Raw genomic sequence first — 19,462 nt, forward strand, 5'->3', positions numbered from 1 at the left:
ATGAAAATGGTTGAACTCTGGTGTGGTTATAGCCAGCCAATCACAGTGCAAATGTTACTAGTGAATAGGACTGAGGAATATTTTGGTGTAAAAATTTCACTGGAATTGGTCAGGCAGTCAACACTACAATTAGTAAACACATTGGAAAACAAGTATCAGAGTAGCATGAGCCATTTACAGTCTGAAATAAAGCCTGTACATATCACCATAGGGTTCTGATTTTTCAGACATAAACCATCAGAGAACAAACAGCTGTACTTTAAGTACAATTTCTACCCCTTTTATTGTAGCTTCAAATTTATTAGCTGCAATCAAAGTTTTCAGTACACTGCTGCAATAAGGGAAGAGGGGGTCTAGAGGGAGTGATTAAAAAAAAAAAGGCTTACTGTCCAAAGATAACTGTTATCAAATCTTTCATTTATTGCCGCAGTTGAAAAGATATATATGTTTCCAATCATTTTTTTCATGGTTCTGTTTTGCTTAATGTCATAGGATTTCACATCATCTCACTTGAATTGCCATTTAAATAAGCAAAGACTTGCTCTTTTCTGACTGAATTCAACATACGTAAAGAATTTTATGGCTTGGATCCTATGGCTCAAAAAGGTTTGTTGAACATAGCAAGCAGCATCTATTTTAAAAAATCATAGGGTTGCAAAATATACAAATTGACTTTGCACACTCAGACTGAAGACATACAAAAACAAACAAAAAGAAGTGATAAGACTCAACTGCAACTGCATGATCAGCTATTATACCAGTATGCACTGCAATATATCTTTATAAAGCTCTGCAGATATTAAACCCTTTCACCAGCTAAAGTCATGGAAATGCTCTCTTTAAGGCAGGAAGTATTTAAGAAAGGTAAAGCTACCTTTATTTTTATTCTTTGAACCTGTAAATCACTTAGGAAGATTTTTGTTACAACTTCAAAAACATAGTGTCTTGTTAACATATTTCCTAAATTAAGCCACTAAGTTTTCTTATTCACTGTGGAAGACATTCATCAAAAGGCCATCAAATATTTTTACAATCAAAAAATGTAGCCCCAGTATAGGAGGAAAAAAATACCTTTTTTTCCTTTTAAAACTGTTGAGGGAAAAAAATGTAAGAAAGTAGATGGCAACAACAGTAAAAATAAGTAAAACTTAAAAGCTTACCAATTTGCTGTAGAGATTAGACAGAGTAGACGATGGCAACACCCTCTTCCCCTGAATCTCCCTATCTCCCTCACTTTGCCGCCCTCAATATGCATTTTATCCTGACTCTTCTGTCCTTCTTCAGCCATGGGCTGAACACAATTGGTATCTTGAACCAAATACTGGTATAAGAACAGGTGGTGATATTTTTCCAGTGCAATGTAGGCCCAGGACAAGAATGAAATGTAGGACATACAATTTATGCCCATCCCAAGGCTTCCAGTTACGCTTAGCACATAGCTGTACTGTAAGTAGAAATGATTAAATAGATTCATTTTTTTTTTCTAGTATTACAGACAGGTATTGCAGCTGGGTTACTGAAATAAACCCGGAGTCCACCCCAATCCCTCAAACGAGCCACAGCTGTGGTTAACAATGATTCATTTGCATTTTTATTACTTCACCAAGAGAAGAAACAGAAGTTGTCTGGCTTTCTTCACACCAGCCAGTAATTTCGCGTTTTAAAGTTTGGGATGTTTTCCATAATGAGCTGAATCAAAAATCTATTTGAAAAATATATATTTATATAAAAAAAAGATTCAGGTTGTTTGCACGTAAAACATCAATCAGTAAGTTTCTTTTGTCTTTGATTCCATGTTACTGGAAAAAGTTTGAACAAGCTTGCATGCTAATTTGTCCTTAGTTGCAAGTATTACAGGCAATTTCAGATTTTGCCTAATGAAAGGATAACCCTTCTTCGACACAATCAGAATGCAACGATGATTCAGAAGCAACATCCTACCCTTAATACTGTCAGTTTTGAGCCATCAACGTGAAAATCCTTGATTCGGTTGAGAAGATGTCACTAGGAATCAATTAACTGATGTGCCTAAGAGTTCTGCAATACTATTTTGCTTAAGTTTTTTTTGCACCATTGATTTGATTTTTAAAAATCCATGTTTATTTTTCCTCTGTCCAAAGTGTTCCATGTAATGACACTGACTCTTTGAGACTGTCATTTTGAGTCTTCTTGTTTTACCTTGCAGGATGCTCACACATCCTATCCCTACCTTTTTTGCCTTAAATTCAATAAAAGCATTGCTCTGTCATAGATTCATACGCAGGTGCTCTGGTCGTTTGGAGATCATGGGAAAAGCTTGTTTTTTGTATGGCCCAGAGTTCGGCTGTCGTATTGGAAGTGGTGCTGAAGCTTCCCCACTCATTGTCACATCCATCTGCTCTATTCCACTTGTTTCCATTGGGTATTCCACAGGCGTCTGAGTATTCGTCGTGCTGGCTGAAGCACCTCTTCCCCAGAAATCCCCAGGAGAAAATTTGACTGGGCTTTAAGACAAGGAAGAGCTATCATTCATCTCAAGGATTATCTCAACAAGAATTATTTTCCTTACATTTAAAGGGAGTGGGGTAATACGACACTAATTTCATTTAATTTTGTTTTTTGCGAATTAGCACAAAGGCAAAAGTTGAGCCATCTCTATCCTAAACTAATTGTTAAGAGTTTCCTAACTTCTCTATCTATGTCTATACTTGCCCCACAAAACTCTCAATGATAGTTATTTTTCTTAAAATTCATTTTACTTCCCCACTAAAACAGTTTCCTGTTGCATTTAAAATAAAATACTTCTCCAAAACTTTCCCATTCTCTTCTTCACTCACCACACTTCAGGATCGTTGACCATTTTTCATTTTCAAGAAAAGCCCAAGTTTTTTCCTCCCTTAGGGTTTTTCACAGGCTGTTCGATAACACCCTTGTACTTCTATATTTTGCATGGCTGGTTCTTTCTCTTCATTAGATGTTGTTTCACCAGGAAGGCCTTTCTATGACCACCATGAGTAAGAGCCCCCTTGCTTTTCTTTGCTTTCTACCATCATTTTTTTTTTCTCATACAGTACTTGGCACTACCTGTCATTACACATTTTTTGTATTTCCTTCTTTGTTTGTGACTCTCACTAAACTGTAAGCTTCATCAGGACAAGGACAATTCCTGTGTTAATTATGTGTCCCCAGCACGCAGCACAGCCCCTGGTACACAATAAATGTTGAACGAATGGGTAAAGAGGATACTTGCCAGTGCAGGAGCTGACATTCAGAAGGGAAGGTAAACAATATAGCTATTATCATAGATTAGTAATAGAGCAGTCACTTGCAGTTTAAGAAGGTGTACATGCTGTGCTTATGTCAAAGCAAATATGACAGATCTTTCATTTATATAACTTGGCAAAAGTTTTAAGCGTTGCTCTTCTGGGTTTAAAAAAAATAAAAGAATAACAAATTTTGAATACCTGACAGGTGTTCGTGGGCTGCCAATAAATCTTCGAGGTGATCGGATTTTTGGTTCAAAGGAAAACTTTTCTTTCACACTTTCAAGTACGGATGGAGCCACATATGTAAAACCCTGAAAGATAGTACAGTGGACTACAGAATGGCGTTTTATCATATTCATCAAGAAAATGTGATTGTTCCGTCTGACACCAACACAACAATGCACACCTAAAATCACAATCTGTATAACTCTCCCATCTCCTTGATCTTGTTTTATACTTGCTATCTTCTTTTCAGCCATTTCTTGAGGCAAAGGCCTTAAGAAAACAGAATTCTACTGAGCTCCAAATGCCAGCAAACAGAATTCCACTTTACTGAAAGGAGTAGAACAAAACAGGTAAATGTAAGCTCCACACTGAGATGTTAAATACCAAGATAAGTGCAAAGAAAATTCTATAGTGTTTCTAGCTACATGTGTATAGGCAGCTGAGATTATCACCCCCCAAACAGTTTCTCATTATTAAGCCAAAGTAAACATAGAACTCTGTAATTTGGCACATGTGATCTTTCTGGTTTTACACCAATGATTGGATAGATTTGGTATTTTCTTGATGAATAAGAGCATTGTGAAAACCCTCATGGTAGGCAATAATGCAGTTTTGTTAGCTTTAGTTCTTTCTTGGACCTTGCTATTAGGCTACTGGCTGTCATTTTTCTTGCTGTCAATTTGCATCCCTTTAATAATCAGCCCTCTACCTATCTTCCCTTTTTTTATTATTCTAGTCATCTATGAGTAGACATGAGTTACAGTAAAAAGACTCAATAAGGCTCTGAATGAAATCCTAAAGAGATTCAATACTGCAGAGCATACACTTTGTGATGGCTACATGTGGACTTCAGAAGCCATTCCCCCATATGTTCCAGCAGGCTAAAAAGCTATAACCACACCAAGACACCAGTCTGTGCCTTCATCATCTTTGAATTTTGCTTTAATTCTAGGATAGGAATTTAAATGTTTATTGAACTGAAGTTGCTACAACCACAATCTCCAGGTAAGTGGGATGTTACTACTTTTTTATTAGTTTTTATAGAGATCCACTTTATGTACAGAATTCTGGCTACAACCTAACAAATGAATTGTTCTTGAGTTCATTAGTTAGCCAATTTAAGTAATTATGAAAAGCTCAACAATACTTTCACTGGCAATGAAAACTTCACTATATATCTTTTGCTACCACAACTTCGGATTTCTTTGTAGCTTGGTAAGATGTTTCTAGACAATTTCTTTGTGGAAGAGAAACACTGTCAAACTAGTTGAAACTCCATAGTGTCCAAATAAGGAAAAGTCTCTATGTTAAATCAAAGGTATAAATTACACATCAGTAGAAAATAAAATTCCACATCAGAAGATGAAAAAAGAAAGCAATGCCAGAATTAAAATGAATTATGCCTACTTCTCTAACAATCCCATGTTCACATGGGATTTTACTAAGGGGGATACAGGGACTTTGCATCATATAGACATAAGCTTAACAAACATGCATTCATCTTTCATTTCTTACATAACTAAAAATACTGTAAAGTTTTATTTTGCACATATGTTGTCTTACAGCACCATATAATCATACACTTATACAATTATTACTATTCAATGTTGTTTACTCAAAACCATATTGTACTATGGTCATTTAAGACTAATACTAAGCAAACACAATTTTTGCATTCCATGATAGCTTTAGAACTTACCCTCCACCCCAAAAGATACAACACTACTGTGTTATATTGTGAGCAATATAAAAAAGTTTGAGAATTAAGTTAGTAACAAATCCAGTGAACCCAGAAACAAATAGGGAAAAAAAACCCTCCAAATTACTTTCCCCATATTCCATTCTCCCTAAAGGCAGTCCAAAGAGGAATAATAAAGGATAATGACAAATGAAACAAAGGATACAAAATGAGGTAGATGTTCATGTAATCCATAAGTATAGTAATAAAATAAACATAAATATATGTGATACTTAGGCAAAGTAATATACAATAGTGCTCATCAGGTAACTATAATTTCTGTTGATCAAAATCTAAAAGCTTTGCTTTTTTATCTGAGGAAACAAGGGATAAATCAATACATATCTTCTACAATGAGGATTAATTTATTTACTATTACATATGAACCAGTATATTTTGAAGTCAAATATTCACAATAGGTTAAAAATCCCCTAAAGACTTATATTAAGAGTACCAAAAATCTGTGGCTGTTTCAGGATTAAAATAGTTAGTGAGCTCTTCTCCTACTGCTATAGCTGTGTGCCTTTTGGTTGAGATGCTCAGCCAAACATCATTTTAAGTCAGTGGCCCATCCAAAAAAGGAATATACACTCCTACTCTAATTGATAAAATGGAACATTGGATTATAAGAATAAGTTTTCTAACTTATCATTAAGTTATAGGGGATAACAAACAAAAAAATAGCAACTCAGGTAATCTACACGAATTGCAAAGCAATTGAATTTCTTATTGAAAACAGCTTTTATTATTGAAAAGGGCCCATCCTCATGCTTAAATTTCCCATGGCTTCATGAAAATTCTTTGACTTACCAGAAAGACCTGGTTGGCACTTTCACTGAGAGTGGAGTCATCTGGACTGTCAACAGGTGTCTGGCGTGTAAACTTTGAATCAAACTGACTCACATCCTCTTCGGATTGCTTTATAAAGAACAAAATGATCAGAAGACGATAAATAGCTTATATTATACATATCCATCAGAGTCACTACATGCATTAGAGAAGCCTCTAGATAGAACTCTTTTTGTAGGGTTTGACTGTAATAAAGTATCAGAATAGTCTTAGCAGGTACGGATGGAAGAATAAATATAGGCAGAATACCACAAGTCAAATTATATCCTCAAATTTTAAACATACTAAAATCGATTTTAGTGCAGTTATCATTCCTATTAAAAACTTGAATATCAATCTTCCCCTCTCACAAAGCTTCAGTGTGCCTAGTTTAGCCACTGGCTAAATCCCTTTTCAGAGAGAACTCCCTCAGTTGGCCTTGGCAGGTTTGCAACAGACCTGAAAACCTACTGAAGCAGAATTTGTACACAAAACATGTTTATAAGGTGTTCTCGTTAAAGCTGCTTTCCATATCTTATTTCATTTCTTGTATTTCTCAAAGAGCAAAAAAAAATTATATTCTGCGTGAATATACTTTCTTGTGAAAGAATATTATCACCTAAATCTAACACCAGATCTTATTAATTTCTTTGGTACAATATCAGACTATGTGGTCATGTCACAAGAACACAGGAACCAACATGAAGAAGCACCCAGTGTCCAAGAATGGAAAAAACTGAACATCTACAAAAAGAACTGCAATGGACTGAAACACAAATATGATCAAAGGAATGAGTTCATAATTATACTAACACAGACAAACACACACATTCACTGTTCGATTATGGAAGATGCTATTTTGAAAACAGGGAAAGAAACAAACATGTATCTTGCCTTTCCTGTATGAACTGTACCTCAGATAATCAAACAACTGATTTATAAGTTTCTCTTTATGGAAGAATTCCAGCTAATAAAGAATGAATAACAATATTAGAATAACACAGTTTTGCAAATCCCTAAGGAAATCCTGGATCTAGGCCAGAGTTTCTGAACCAGAACTTATGAACATTTGGGGCCTGATAATCCTTATTTCAGGGGCTATCCTGTGCATTACAGAATGGTTACCAGCATTTCTGGCCTCTGCTTCCCAGGTACCAGTAGCAGACCCTCTCCAAGTTATGACAACTTGTCTCCAGAAATTGCCAAACAGACCCTAGCCTGAGAACCACTGATGCAGGCAATGATCCATGACCATTAACATCACTAAAAGAAACAGAAATACACAAAATCTCCTGATCAAAATATACACCATCAAGTTTAATAATCTGAATCAAACCAAGCGTCTAAACATAACTACTAGTTTTTGGTAATACATAGAACAAATAAACATGACTGATTTGGACACCATGGGGTTAAAATATGCAAAATCAAAGTGTTTGAGGAACAGGACAAACGGTCCAGTATAAGTCTTCAGAGGAGGAACTGAGAAAGGATGTCTACAGATTGGAAAGAGACCCAAGAGACACAGTAACCAAACTGTACAGACCTTGACTGAATCCTTATTGAAATAAACCAACAGAAAAAATAAAAACTGGGGAAATTGTCAGTATTTTAGTTGTGATGAAAGTATGGTGGTAATATTTATGTTTAAACAAGATGACCTAATAATTTTTGAAGCTGGGCAGTTGGCACATGAGGGTTAATTATCCTCCTTACAATTATAGATGTTGATATTTTAAAGCAAGTCACCTTGTGCTCCAAGACTAAAATAGTTATCATCATTCTCCTTCTCCTCCACCTTCATCTAAGAAATCAAAAAAGAAACTATGTTTTCTTAAATTCTGAGGTGGGAAAAAGACAAAAACTAACACACTAATTTTACTCATAAACATATTGCAATGGTTCGAATTGTGTCTCCCACAACATTTATATGTTGAAGTTCTAACTTTCAGTACCTCAGAATGGAATGAGGGTCACTGCAGATATAATTAGTTAAGATGAAGTCGTACTAGAGTAGGCAGGGATGCTAATCCAATATGACTAGTGTCCTTCTAAAAGGGGGAAATTTGGACACAGACCTGCATACAAGGAGAATGCCATGTGAACATGAAGGCAGAGATCACATGATGAGCCTACAGGCCAAGGAATGCCAAAGATTGCCAGCAAACCACCAAAGCTAGGAGGGAGGCATAGAACAGAGTCTCTCACTGTGACACAATAGATTTCTGTTGTTTAAGCCACCCAATTTGTTGTACTTTGTTACAGCAACTTTAGCAAACTCATAATACACATATGTTCTGTATTTTGAAGAAAAAACTTCCCAGGAAACCAAAGTTAATATAGGGTTCAATTAGGCAAAACAAAACAAAGCAAAAAACACAAAAGTCCCAACTACTTGAAATATTTGTTATGCAACCAACTTATAAATAGTTAATATAGTCAGTCATCAATTTCTGCTGGCAGTAGTTTGAAAAGACTGTACAAAGATTCTTAAGAGAAGAGAGGGTAGATCAAAGTTTTTTGAACTGTTAATAAACATAATGTTTCTGACTGCTCTAAGGTGTTCTTATTCTAAAAAAGTAGCAGGTCCACAAAATTATATGCTTTCACATATGCATACCAACAGAGGTTTAAAGGGAGGCTCCACCTTCCGAGCCAGCAGTTCTTCCCAGTTAATATGCCTGAAAAATGGATGAGCCTAGAAAAAAGATCAGGAAGAAAAGTCAAGGGGAATAGACTTCACTGGATTGACAAATTAACTGCCTATTTGAAGTTACCATCACAAAATAAGCCATGCTTATAAGAACTATATAAAACTGTCACAAATACATAAAATTAGCATTATCTTCCCCTCAAACCACCAAACATGCCAATCCCTACTTGAACTTCTCCAGCATCCCCAGGACCAGCTCCAAGACGAGAAGCAGCATTTCTTTTCAACAGCTTTGGAGAGAAAAGAAACATTACTTTGTCAAATTATTCTTCTTTATAGAACTTGCTTTCTATTTTGCTTTAGAAATCATGATTTATTAATTACTACTAAATACCGCCTGGGAAGAAAATTTTTAAAAACAAACAAATCTGTAGTTTGCCTGAAAACTGTAGGCTTTTTAGTTCATTATTTGTGTATAATCCTATATTCAAAATGTATATTCAATTCTATTTAAATTCCAGTAGTTGTGGCTTATGGCTTGATTGCCTATTTAAGAACCCTACCTTTTTAAGCAGATCTCTGGCTTCTTGTGTGAGGTAGGGAGGCAAATTGAGTTTACATTTGAGGATTTTGTCAATTGTTTTCTTTCTATTCTCCCCAGTGAATGGGGGCTAAGAGTGGAAGAGAGTGAGAAAGATTAGCATATAAAAAAATCAAATTTGAAATAACAGAATTATCTATTTTCTGAATTAGTCAATTATGCTTAAGTATCAGAAATGTACACTGTCATACGGGCTGACTGCTAAAGATTTGTAGCAATGAGACAGGGGAAATAGCAATGTCCTGGAAGGAGCTGGGTTTCCACCATTAAATGTGTGGTAATGGGTGAGCCACGTGACTTTGTTTCATTTTCTCCATTTGTAAAATAAAGGAAGTATCTATTTCACAGGACTGCCATAGTGAGATAGATAATTTAAAAATGAAAATGTTTTTAAAAGTATATAGGGCCTATACAACTACCAGCCTAATAAAGCATTATTAGTGTTAGATTTTTAAAAATTACTCCATCAGTAACATTTTCAAAATGCTCAGGAAAATCTCTTGCTGTAGTAGTTTAATTAAGTACTCAGCACAGACCATAATACATGCAACTTTTAACTGTGCACCTACTGCTCCAGTCAGCATGTCATACATTAATGCTCCCAAACTCCACCAATCCACAGCACGATTGTGGCCACTTCTCATCAAGATTTCAGGGGCCCTACAATGAGAAAAACAATTTGCCTAAAAATTTCATCCATTTGCTTATCATCTGAATAAGAATTTTTAAATGTACAGAAAAAATGCTATAGGAAATTTAGCACACTAGTACTTAAACCAGGTAAAAGTTAGCTATTATCCCCAAACCAGTTATATTTCTTTCAACATGCAGCTCACATGTATTCTATTGTTCCACAAAATGTGTGTGTGACTGTTCCATCATGAATAGATTCTTTGCATAGTCCAAAGTCTGTTAGTTTCACATGACCTACAATGAAAGATTATATAGCATGTTATTCTGAGAATTCTAAATACGTGGTGTTTGAACATAACATACAAGACAATCTATCTTTCCACTTAACTTTTTCTGCCTTAAAATTGTTTTAAGATATCAAGAACTAGCAAGGTGCCATCCATAAAATGGGATGCTAACTCTTTAAGGCTAGGGCAGGTCATCTTTTGCCAATGATATAATTTGTATTTAGTAAAGGATAAATAAGGAGAGAGAAAAAAGTGAAACAGCTTCTTTTAGGAATCCTCCACCATCCTGACAAAGTCAGTCCTGGGAAAACTTCTTGATAAAGTATGGTTTAAGTACACAACCCCTAATAAAGATATTCTGCACTTTTTAAACAAAGGTGTGGTACTGTACTGCAAATACACATTTATCACAGTGAACTGTGACTTGACAGTTCTTAAAATGGCCTCAGAAAGTCACCATAACAACTTAGCTTATTCTGCCAGTGCTACCAGTTCAGAAAAAGAAATGAAACTGCTACACGGAAAAGGCCCAACATCCCTGATCTGGAAAGTGAAAAACTTAACACCTTACACAAAGAAGATTTCAGTTCACTTTAGTTTTACTGAACTGTCATCAGATATGTGATAGTTCAATAATCCCAGGGACCTTACTATTACAGGTTTATTTGAAAGAAAAGGCATGGTCTGTTGATTCAAATGTAAATGTGTACTCTACTCTGCCACACAGAAGAAGAAATATGACCCTTATTTTTACAGAGTCACCTGACACACTTAAGCTTAAGGATCAAAGAAGTAAACTAGTCACTTCCCATATTCTATCCTTTGCCTTAGAATTCAGACTCAGAATTCAGGTTTGGGGAGATGGGGGTAGAATTGGGAGGGAGGGAGGGAGGGAAAATACATAGATTCCCATGATATACTTGCTTAAGTATAGTATTTCTCCTTAGAAAAAGAAAAAGGGGGGGGGGAAAAACCCCACAACTTGATATATTTATATTGGCATCAGTTATCCATACACTATTTTCTGTCTATGAATTTAAAACAGCTAACTATCCTATGCACCATTTGCAGCTAGCTAAGGATCAGCAGCTGCTGCCAGCTTCCCAATACCCTGGCTGGCTCTTTGCTCCTCTCAGGTATGAGTGAACTGCCAAGCCTACCAAGCCCAGATGACTCTCACGTAAAATGAACTGTGTGTAGTGGCATGCACTTGTATTCAAGGCTCACTTTGCTCTACCTATAGCTGTAGAAAATATTAGTCTGTTTGACTTTTATGTCTATTGTTGCAAACAGCAAGAATAAACTGATGCCTATTAAACATTTATGTCCAAGGCTACATCAAATATTTTGGTTCAATCCTAATCCTTTCTTTTTACAGCATTACTTAATTTCATCATAAAAAATATTGCTTCTAATACTTAAGTATTTTCATCATTAAAGAAAACTCAATTTATAAAGTTAAGATTTACTTTCCAATTTAGGAACAAACCAAAATTAGTGTTTGGACTGCCTTTTGGCTCACCACACTTTATGTAAGGATTTCAAAAGAATGGCAAGCTATAGAAAGTAAGCATTAAACCAGAAAACGCAGTTGACTGGCCAGTTATCCTCAACTCCATTTAAACTCTTCAACCATAAATACTTAAATCTCAGCAAGTATCAGGATGCCATAAATTCTGAAAGAGTAATGTATAATAATAAACACATGAACATGGAGCTTTGAAAATGACTATGACCTATGTGGGAGGATTTGAAGATGATTATTTACTATAGAATTGTTTACGGTATATCTCCACCTTGGTGATTAAGCATGATATTCTCCGGCTTCAGGTCTCTGTAGATGATCCCCTTTTGATGTAAATGCCCCAAAGCCATGGAGATTTCTGCCAAGTAAAAGCTGGAAACAAAAGTGGTTTAATAAAATTAAAAGAGTAATCTACTCAAAGCAGTTTATGTATGGAGTGAAATTCCTTGAAAGAAATAGACATGCACCAAAGACCAAATTAGTGGGGTGGGGGTGGGTATGGGGGAAAGAGATGGTATAGGATGTTGCCAAAAGGCATGGAGATATTTATGTTTCACTCATTGAGTGAAACTATAAAATGTTTTATTTCATCATTAAAACATATTGCTAAAATTGCAAGGAAATCCAGAATATGCCAAACTGTCACTGGGCATGTTTTGTTCTGTGTAGCAATTGGGCCAAAAGTCATTCCGATCAAAGCAAATTTTTCCCACCCACCCCCAATTTTAAAATCCCACAGGAAATAGGAACTTTGTTATTTTCACAGATCAAGTCTTAGTTTCAAAAGATGCCTGACCCTTAGAAAACCCACTTATCCCTTACTCAATAACAGCTGCATATTTATATACAGTTCATGCCCACAGTACCTGCCCTCCCTCTTGCCAGCCAGCCCACAACTACAAACTGTGTGACACTCAAATTTATCTACCTCAAAAGAATAAAGGGCTGAGTCAACCCTGTCTGGATTGGAAAAGCACAAGGCACTGCAATACTGGCTGCATAACAATGTTGCAATCCTGCAGATTACTCCAGGATGGAGAGGGTGTGTCCTAGAGGACTGAGGCAGTTTCACAGCTACCACTACCACAAACATAGCCTCCAACACAGCTCAGAGAGCCTCCTCCAAAAAAGGGCACTTCATTCCTAAGGCTCTTAAATGTAGCTTCTGTGTTTCAAAAGGCCTGAAATTAAACAATGGAATGCAGTTTGGTAATTAAGGTAGAAAAAACATTTAAGTGTTTTCTATTCAATTAATGTGTAGGATAAACTGATTTGTTACCCAATAATGTCATCTCACAAAAGGATGTGCATATTTTTAATTTGAAGCAGATGCCATCTTAAGCAATAAGAGGGTAGATCCCATCCTGGCCATAGAATCAATCCACAGATGATGTGTGCAGGCTTATCATCTCCCTAAGACTGCACCTTGGGAACTGGAAAGTCCAAAAAAAAAAGAGGAGATGAGTTCTGATACTTTCCATTGTTCCACACATAAAGTTTCCCTGGAAAACCACACTCACCCACAGCAAATGCAGGCAGCTTACCAATTCAAGGAAAGAAAGCCCCAGTGAGAAGGGTTCTGTTAGGACTGGCACGAAGAACGTTCCACCCAAGGCCTGGAGGCAAAGGAATGATGTGACCTCCAAAAGTTGCCCAGTCCCAAAGCTGCTTCTCCCCCATGAAGTCCTAAGTGACTGGCTCCAGAGCAATTTATTGAATTATCTGGCTGCCCAGAGTGAGAATAGGGCTTTGCTTTTAATTATATGAATCATTCATTACCTGAATCCATGCAACCACAAAAATTTCACTTACCAGGCTGTGTCTTCCATAAATATTCCCTCTCTTTCTAACTGCATAAATAATTCTCCTCCTGTAAAGAAATGGAGAAGTCCTTAGAAAAAAATCTATCTATTTCCAAGCCATTCCTAATGGGAGGTTTGTGTTTTCCTTTTAAGTATAATTAAGAGACACTAGCTCCTAAAAAAAATATATAGACACTAAAAATTAATAGGTTTAAGACTGTCCTCAGGATTCTATTTTTAGCAGTGTTCTCTTTCTTGTGTGAAATATGTAAGTTTTATAATTCTAGTTTTACATTAATAAACTTAAAAATATTTTTAAAATTCCAGACCTGAAGTAAAAAAAATCTGAACTAAGACTTCTTTAACATTCTATCCATAAGTAGAAAAATGTTAGTACACAATTAAACCACCCTTGCAAATTAGTGAATGTCCATATTCCATATTTTCAGAACTCTTAAACTAGATGAACCTGGCAGTGGCCTTGTAAAAAGTATGGTGTGATTTGATTACGGAAGTAAGTAATGATAATAAAAGGCTATAATTCACTGAACAATCTTAGAATCAATGAGTCCACAATGATGTTAATCAATGAACAGATAAATTAATTTTAAATGGGGGAGAAGGGAAAGTTCTTCATTACAGTAGAATGTCAAATAATAAGTGAATGAGGCATGATGGAATAAGAAAAATCACTTGGCAACCATCATAGTTGTTTCAGGCAAGAATCAGTGGATGCTAAAACTGTATGTGAAAGCTGATGAGGGACAAGATATTTAAATAATCTCAAAGTATCTCCTCAAGACACTTACTAATAACAAAGGGAAAACTTCACTGGGGTAAAACTGGCAGACATCATCATATACATGTGATCAAAGTTAACATCAATCATAATGAAACAAAGATATAAACATTATGTACCTCCTGATCTGATAGACACAGAAGGACACAACGTCACTTCCATGGTCCTCCCAAAAATGCATAACCTGAATCTAATCCTAAGGGAACATCAGATAAGTCTAAATTGATTCATTCTACAAAATAACTGGCCTGTACTCCTCAAAACACATCAATGTCATGAAAGACAAAGACTGAAGAACTAGTCCAGATTAAAGGACTCCAAGGAAAGATATTACTGATGTTAATTTCCTATTTTTGGTAATTTTATTACAGTTATGTAAGATAGTGTCATAGACTAGAAAATATTTATGGATAAAGGGAAATCATGTTTGCAACACTCTCTTAAAACAGTTCAGAAAAAATTTATGTGTATATATATACACACACACACACATATGTACATACAAAGAGGGAGAGAGAGAGGAAGATGAAACAACAATTGTGGTAAAACAATAACACTTGGGGAATCTAGGTGAAGGGTACATAGGAATTCTTCATACTATTCTTTTTCGTACAAATCTGAAATTATGTCAAAATAAAGTTGCATAATAAAAAAAAAAGCTACTGAATTTTATAGCTTTCTATTCCATGTTGTAGGCTATGATGAAGTCTATTTTTCAGAAAACTCAAGTGTGTTTGCTGGGAATAGATAACCTATAATCTAGAAATGATATGGGGAGCAGCAAGTTCCTAAGAGGCGGTAAGACCCAGAAAATGTAGATATCTAATGTAAACTGCATAATCTATCAATAAGGCTATATTAAACCAAAAACTCTTCTGTTTAGAGATGCAATTCCAAAAACACTGAATATCTTAAACAATTCTCTCAGTAAGTTTTCCATTTCAGTTTAGATAGAAATATTTTAATGATTTGAATTTTAGTATCTTACCCAAGTGCAGTCAGTTTGATGGGTTTGTTATCAACTAGATGTTTGATATTTTGCTAAGTAACTGATTACAAAAGGAATTAAGATAAAATTTCACAGATGGGGAAAAAACTTAACCTTTAAAGTTTCCTTCCTATTTGTCTGCAAAAAGAAACATTTGGTCATATCTGAATTCCTTATGTCAATATATCTGTCAATTTTAAGAACTATTTGATCACATTAGGAAAAAGGCATTTTTCCACTGGAAAATCATGTTTTGACCCAGTTTCTGGAGAAAATGCAAATAATTTCACCAAACTGTGTGTACTGACCACTGAGATACTCAAGGATGAGGTAGAGTTTTCCACCGGTCTGAAAGGCATAAATTAAATCCACAATGAAGGGATGCTTTACTTCCTCCAGAATATTCCGCTCTGCTTTTGTATGAGCTGTATCTTTAGCATTTCTTACTATCATTGCCTAAAGGAAAAGAGATGATCTATAAGAACAAAATAGTAGACATTTTTATTCTATAGTAACTGGAAAATCTATTTTGTGCTTTCCCTGCCAATATTAAACTATTAATCATAATTCCCCTTAGAGACTTAGATAGAAATAATGGAAGATATTCAATCCTTACAGATATCTGCACTGTCTGGATTTCTCTGTAGTGAACATGTAAATGAAACCTAAAGATACTTTTTTTTAAAGTGTAAACAGATCAAGCTTATTCATATATTCACTAACGGTTTACTTTGCTCTAGGCTCTTTTAGAAGAAAGCAAACTAACAGAAGTCTTCAGCCCATAGGAGCCCAAATCTCAGGGAAGAGAGAGATGTCTTAAGGAGGTAAAACACATCAGAGAACAAGGGAACTGCATCTGACCTGGTAAGAAGTCTTCCTGGAGGTGGCAGTATCTAAGTTGTATTATGAAAAGTTCTTATGATGAAATGTGGAGAGTAAGAAAAGGCATTCTCAGAGCAAAAGAGGCTTGACAGGACATGTCGAGGAAATCTGTAAGTAGTTTAATATGGTTAGATGTAGTTAAAGATTATGCTGGAATCTTACTACGCTGATGGACAGTGACTGTGAAGGGGTATGTGGGGGGGGACTTGGTGAAGGGGGGAGCCTGGTAAACATAATGTTCTTCATGTAATTGTAGATTAATGATACAAAAAAAAAAAAAAGATTACGCTGGAAATGCAGGTGGAGGCCAGGAAATGGAAGGCCTGGGCATCTAGGCAAAGGTGTTTGAATCTTATCTCAGAGCAGAGACAGAGGAGAAATGCTGAGGTAAAGGAAATGAATAACCCTTGGCTTTAAGAAAGACAGTTCTAGTAGCAGCAGTAAAGGAATTTTAGGGAAGAAATGAGACCAGTTAGGAGGCTAGTATATAGTAAACTAAGCAAGAAGTAAGACCTAAAACTAAGAAAATAAAGGTGGGGTGGGGAGGAAAGGAAGAAAGGGTAAATAAAGTACATCATTAGTACTTGATGACTGACTACATATAAGAAATGAAGATAACTGTGGTTTCTGCTTAAGTAATGTGATAGAAATTGATGTTATTCAATAATGCAATGCAGTGAAGAAAAAAGCTCTGGAAAAATGATGCATTGTTTTGGACATGTTAAGTCTAAGTTCTAGGACTAAATTCCAGTTGGAATATTATTCATAAAAGCGAAACATCAGAAACAACCTAAAAGCCCATGCATAGGATATTGCTGAAAACGTATGGACTATCTACACAATGTGTAGAACAGCTATAAAAGGAATATGGAACGACACTATGAAAGCACAGTGCAAAAGAGCACATATGGCACAGCAGTATACACAGTATGCTCCTTTTGTTTAAAAAAGGGATGTACTAAGAATATAGACATGTATCTGCTTATACCCGCAATAATGAACACAACTAAGATCAACCAAAAGCTAATGACAGTGGAAATGTAGGAAAGGGAATGGGGCTTTTGAATATATATTCTGAGTAAAACCTCAATGGTTTTACCACTAATGTTTTTTCTTATCTAAATCAAATATTATTGTGATTATAAAGTAGAGATTTTGAATTCTGAACAATGTTAATGGTTTATACATTCCAAAAATGAAATTTTAGCAACAAGGAGGGGGAAGGGAAACAAAATTGAATATAACAGAAATACATATATTTAATTGATAATTTTACCATAGGAGAAAAAAGATATTTAAAGAATTTTACACTGCACCCTCTTAGTTGCATATATGTGAGCATAAGAAAAATTGCAGAAAAATCTTATACCACACTTAGTAGATTTGTAGCTGATACCACACTTAGTAGATTTGTAGCTGCTAATAGCATTGGTATTATAATTCTCAACCCATTATGCATATATTGTAAAACTGAGCAAATAAGTAATGTATTGCTATCATTACCAGACTTCACTGTGGAAAAACAGAGATGTAAATACAGACTGAAAGAAGAAGAAGAACCCTATGGAATTGGCTTGGAATTAGGGATAGCAATATGAAGCCACAATTGCAAATACAACAAAAACTTCCTAGCTCCATCCACTGAAAGCGCCAGAGCAATGACATTTTAGTAGCAAGATCTTGCTTTTTCTACGAAAAGAAACCAGGGTTCCTTGGAGAAACAGATGGTTCTAGGGGAGGGTCAGGGAAAGGGCAAGGTAAACTCAGAGAACTTTGTTGTACCACAAAGGAAGGAAGTACTCAAAAAACTGACAGAGACATGTTAAAAGGACACAGAGCTATCTTAATAGAGTTCTCTCTAGCAGAAGTTGGGACAATTTGAGGACCAAAATGAAAAAAATGCATAACACATTAGAAAAAAGTCCATACTGACTCTTAAAAAATTAAGTTTAAAAAGGAAGCATGAAAAATTCTTTACAGAAGGACAATACAGAAAAAGGTGATAAACACAGAAAAGTCTCCATTTTATAATCACTATACTAATAATTGATTTGACAAGAAACAACATGATAAAACTACTGGGTAACTGATATTCACACATAGATATTTATTAATTACAAAGGGAAAAGGTGTTTGTACAGTGGAGAGTCTGGTGGACACCATTTCAACCAAGTGAGCAAACCCAATCTTGCTCAATAATGGGATGGATGGACATAAGATGCCTCCTGAGCCCATGAACTGGAGACACAATACTCCTGCAAAATACTTCTGCAAAAAGTATTTAACTTAAACGTATAATGTAAGTGTTTCCATGCAGAAACAATGAAACATATCAAATTAAGAGATACTGTGAAAAACGACTGGCCTGGACTCTTCAAAAAAAGTCTATGCCATATCATATATACATATGTAGAGGGGGAGGATGGAGAGACGGAGGGCAAAGAAAATACAGCAAACTAAACTGGTGATCACTGCACTGTTCTTTCAACTCTTTGGAAAATTTGAAAACTTTCAGATATGTTATCTTTTAAGTGCTTGGGAAGCTTGATTTCTTTTTAAATAAGTAATTTTGAGAAAGTCTGAGAAGCATGAGACTAACCGCTAAGATGAAAAATTAGTAAAGCAGAATCACAGAAGTCAAGGGAGCACATGTAACTTATTCACTATGTAAGAATTTGTTCTCCATGTAAGAACTTGTTCGTTATGCTTCAGAAGATTGGAGACTGACGAAAATTAGGCTTGGGGTGGATTAATGATTGTGCATTGAGCATTGACTCCCCTATACAGAATTTTATTGTTGTTAACAACCATTTGATCAATAAATATGAGAGATGCCCTAACAACAACAACCAAGAAAAAGTACACACTTCCAATTGTAAAATAAATAAGCAACCGGGATGTAATGTATAGCATAAGGAATATAGTCAAAATATTGTAACAACTTGGTATGGTGATAGCTGGTACTTAGAATTATCATGTATATAAATGTTGAATCACTGTGTTGTACACCTGAAACTAATGTAATGTAATACTGTGTGTCAACTACCCTTCAATAAAAAATAATTATCTAAAAAAAAAAAGAAGTCAAGGGAGCAGTGTTTCAAAATGCTGTGGTCAATAGCTTCAACAGAGAGATAATTAACGGATGGGTTCAGTAAGGGGCACTGGATTCGGCAATTAAGAGATTGGTGGTGAATTAGGAGACAAGAGTTTCATTGAAATAGTAGTCAATAAGTTAAAATATAGTGACTGAAAA

The 19,462-nt window shown here is 35.4% G+C and overlaps 1 protein-coding gene and 1 long non-coding RNA gene across 10 annotated transcripts in view; one reads left to right on the plus strand and one right to left on the minus strand.

Moving 5' to 3' along the window:
- Positions 1-19,462, minus strand: part of RPS6KB1 (ribosomal protein S6 kinase B1) — a 40,752-nt gene that overhangs the window by 5,858 nt on the left and 15,432 nt on the right. For 2 of the 9 annotated variants that reach the window (XM_036879902.2, XM_036879906.2), the window contains exons 5-15: positions 15,633-15,780; positions 13,548-13,605; positions 12,007-12,107; positions 10,127-10,217; positions 9,860-9,950; positions 9,253-9,360; positions 8,917-8,979; positions 8,657-8,734; positions 6,019-6,126; positions 3,444-3,556; positions 397-2,483 (exon numbers count right to left, since the gene is read on the minus strand). In XM_036879902.2, the coding sequence (XP_036735797.1) occupies positions 2,246-2,483; positions 3,444-3,556; positions 6,019-6,126; positions 8,657-8,734; positions 8,917-8,979; positions 9,253-9,360; positions 9,860-9,950; positions 10,127-10,217; positions 12,007-12,107; positions 13,548-13,605; positions 15,633-15,780 (1,197 nt within the window). In that variant the 3' untranslated portion in view covers positions 397-2,245. Of the gene's footprint in view, positions 1-396; positions 2,484-3,443; positions 3,557-3,671; positions 3,798-6,018; positions 6,127-8,656; positions 8,735-8,916; positions 8,980-9,252; positions 9,361-9,855; positions 9,951-10,126; positions 10,218-11,978; positions 12,108-12,663; positions 13,352-13,547; positions 13,606-15,632; positions 15,781-19,462 lie in introns of those variants that run through there. The other 7 variants (XM_036879908.2, XM_036879909.2, XR_008997306.1 and 4 more) reach the window with 7 other exon arrangements.
- Positions 3,684-7,627, plus strand: LOC118909435 (uncharacterized). The gene is made up of 3 exons (XR_005023647.2): positions 3,684-3,820; positions 4,207-4,475; positions 6,702-7,627. It is a non-coding gene; the product is annotated as an uncharacterized LOC118909435 (long non-coding RNA).

The sequence above is a fragment of the Manis pentadactyla genome, chromosome 4 (genome assembly GCF_030020395.1).
Source record: "Manis pentadactyla isolate mManPen7 chromosome 4, mManPen7.hap1, whole genome shotgun sequence".
Taxonomy (NCBI): domain Eukaryota; kingdom Metazoa; phylum Chordata; class Mammalia; order Pholidota; family Manidae; genus Manis; species Manis pentadactyla.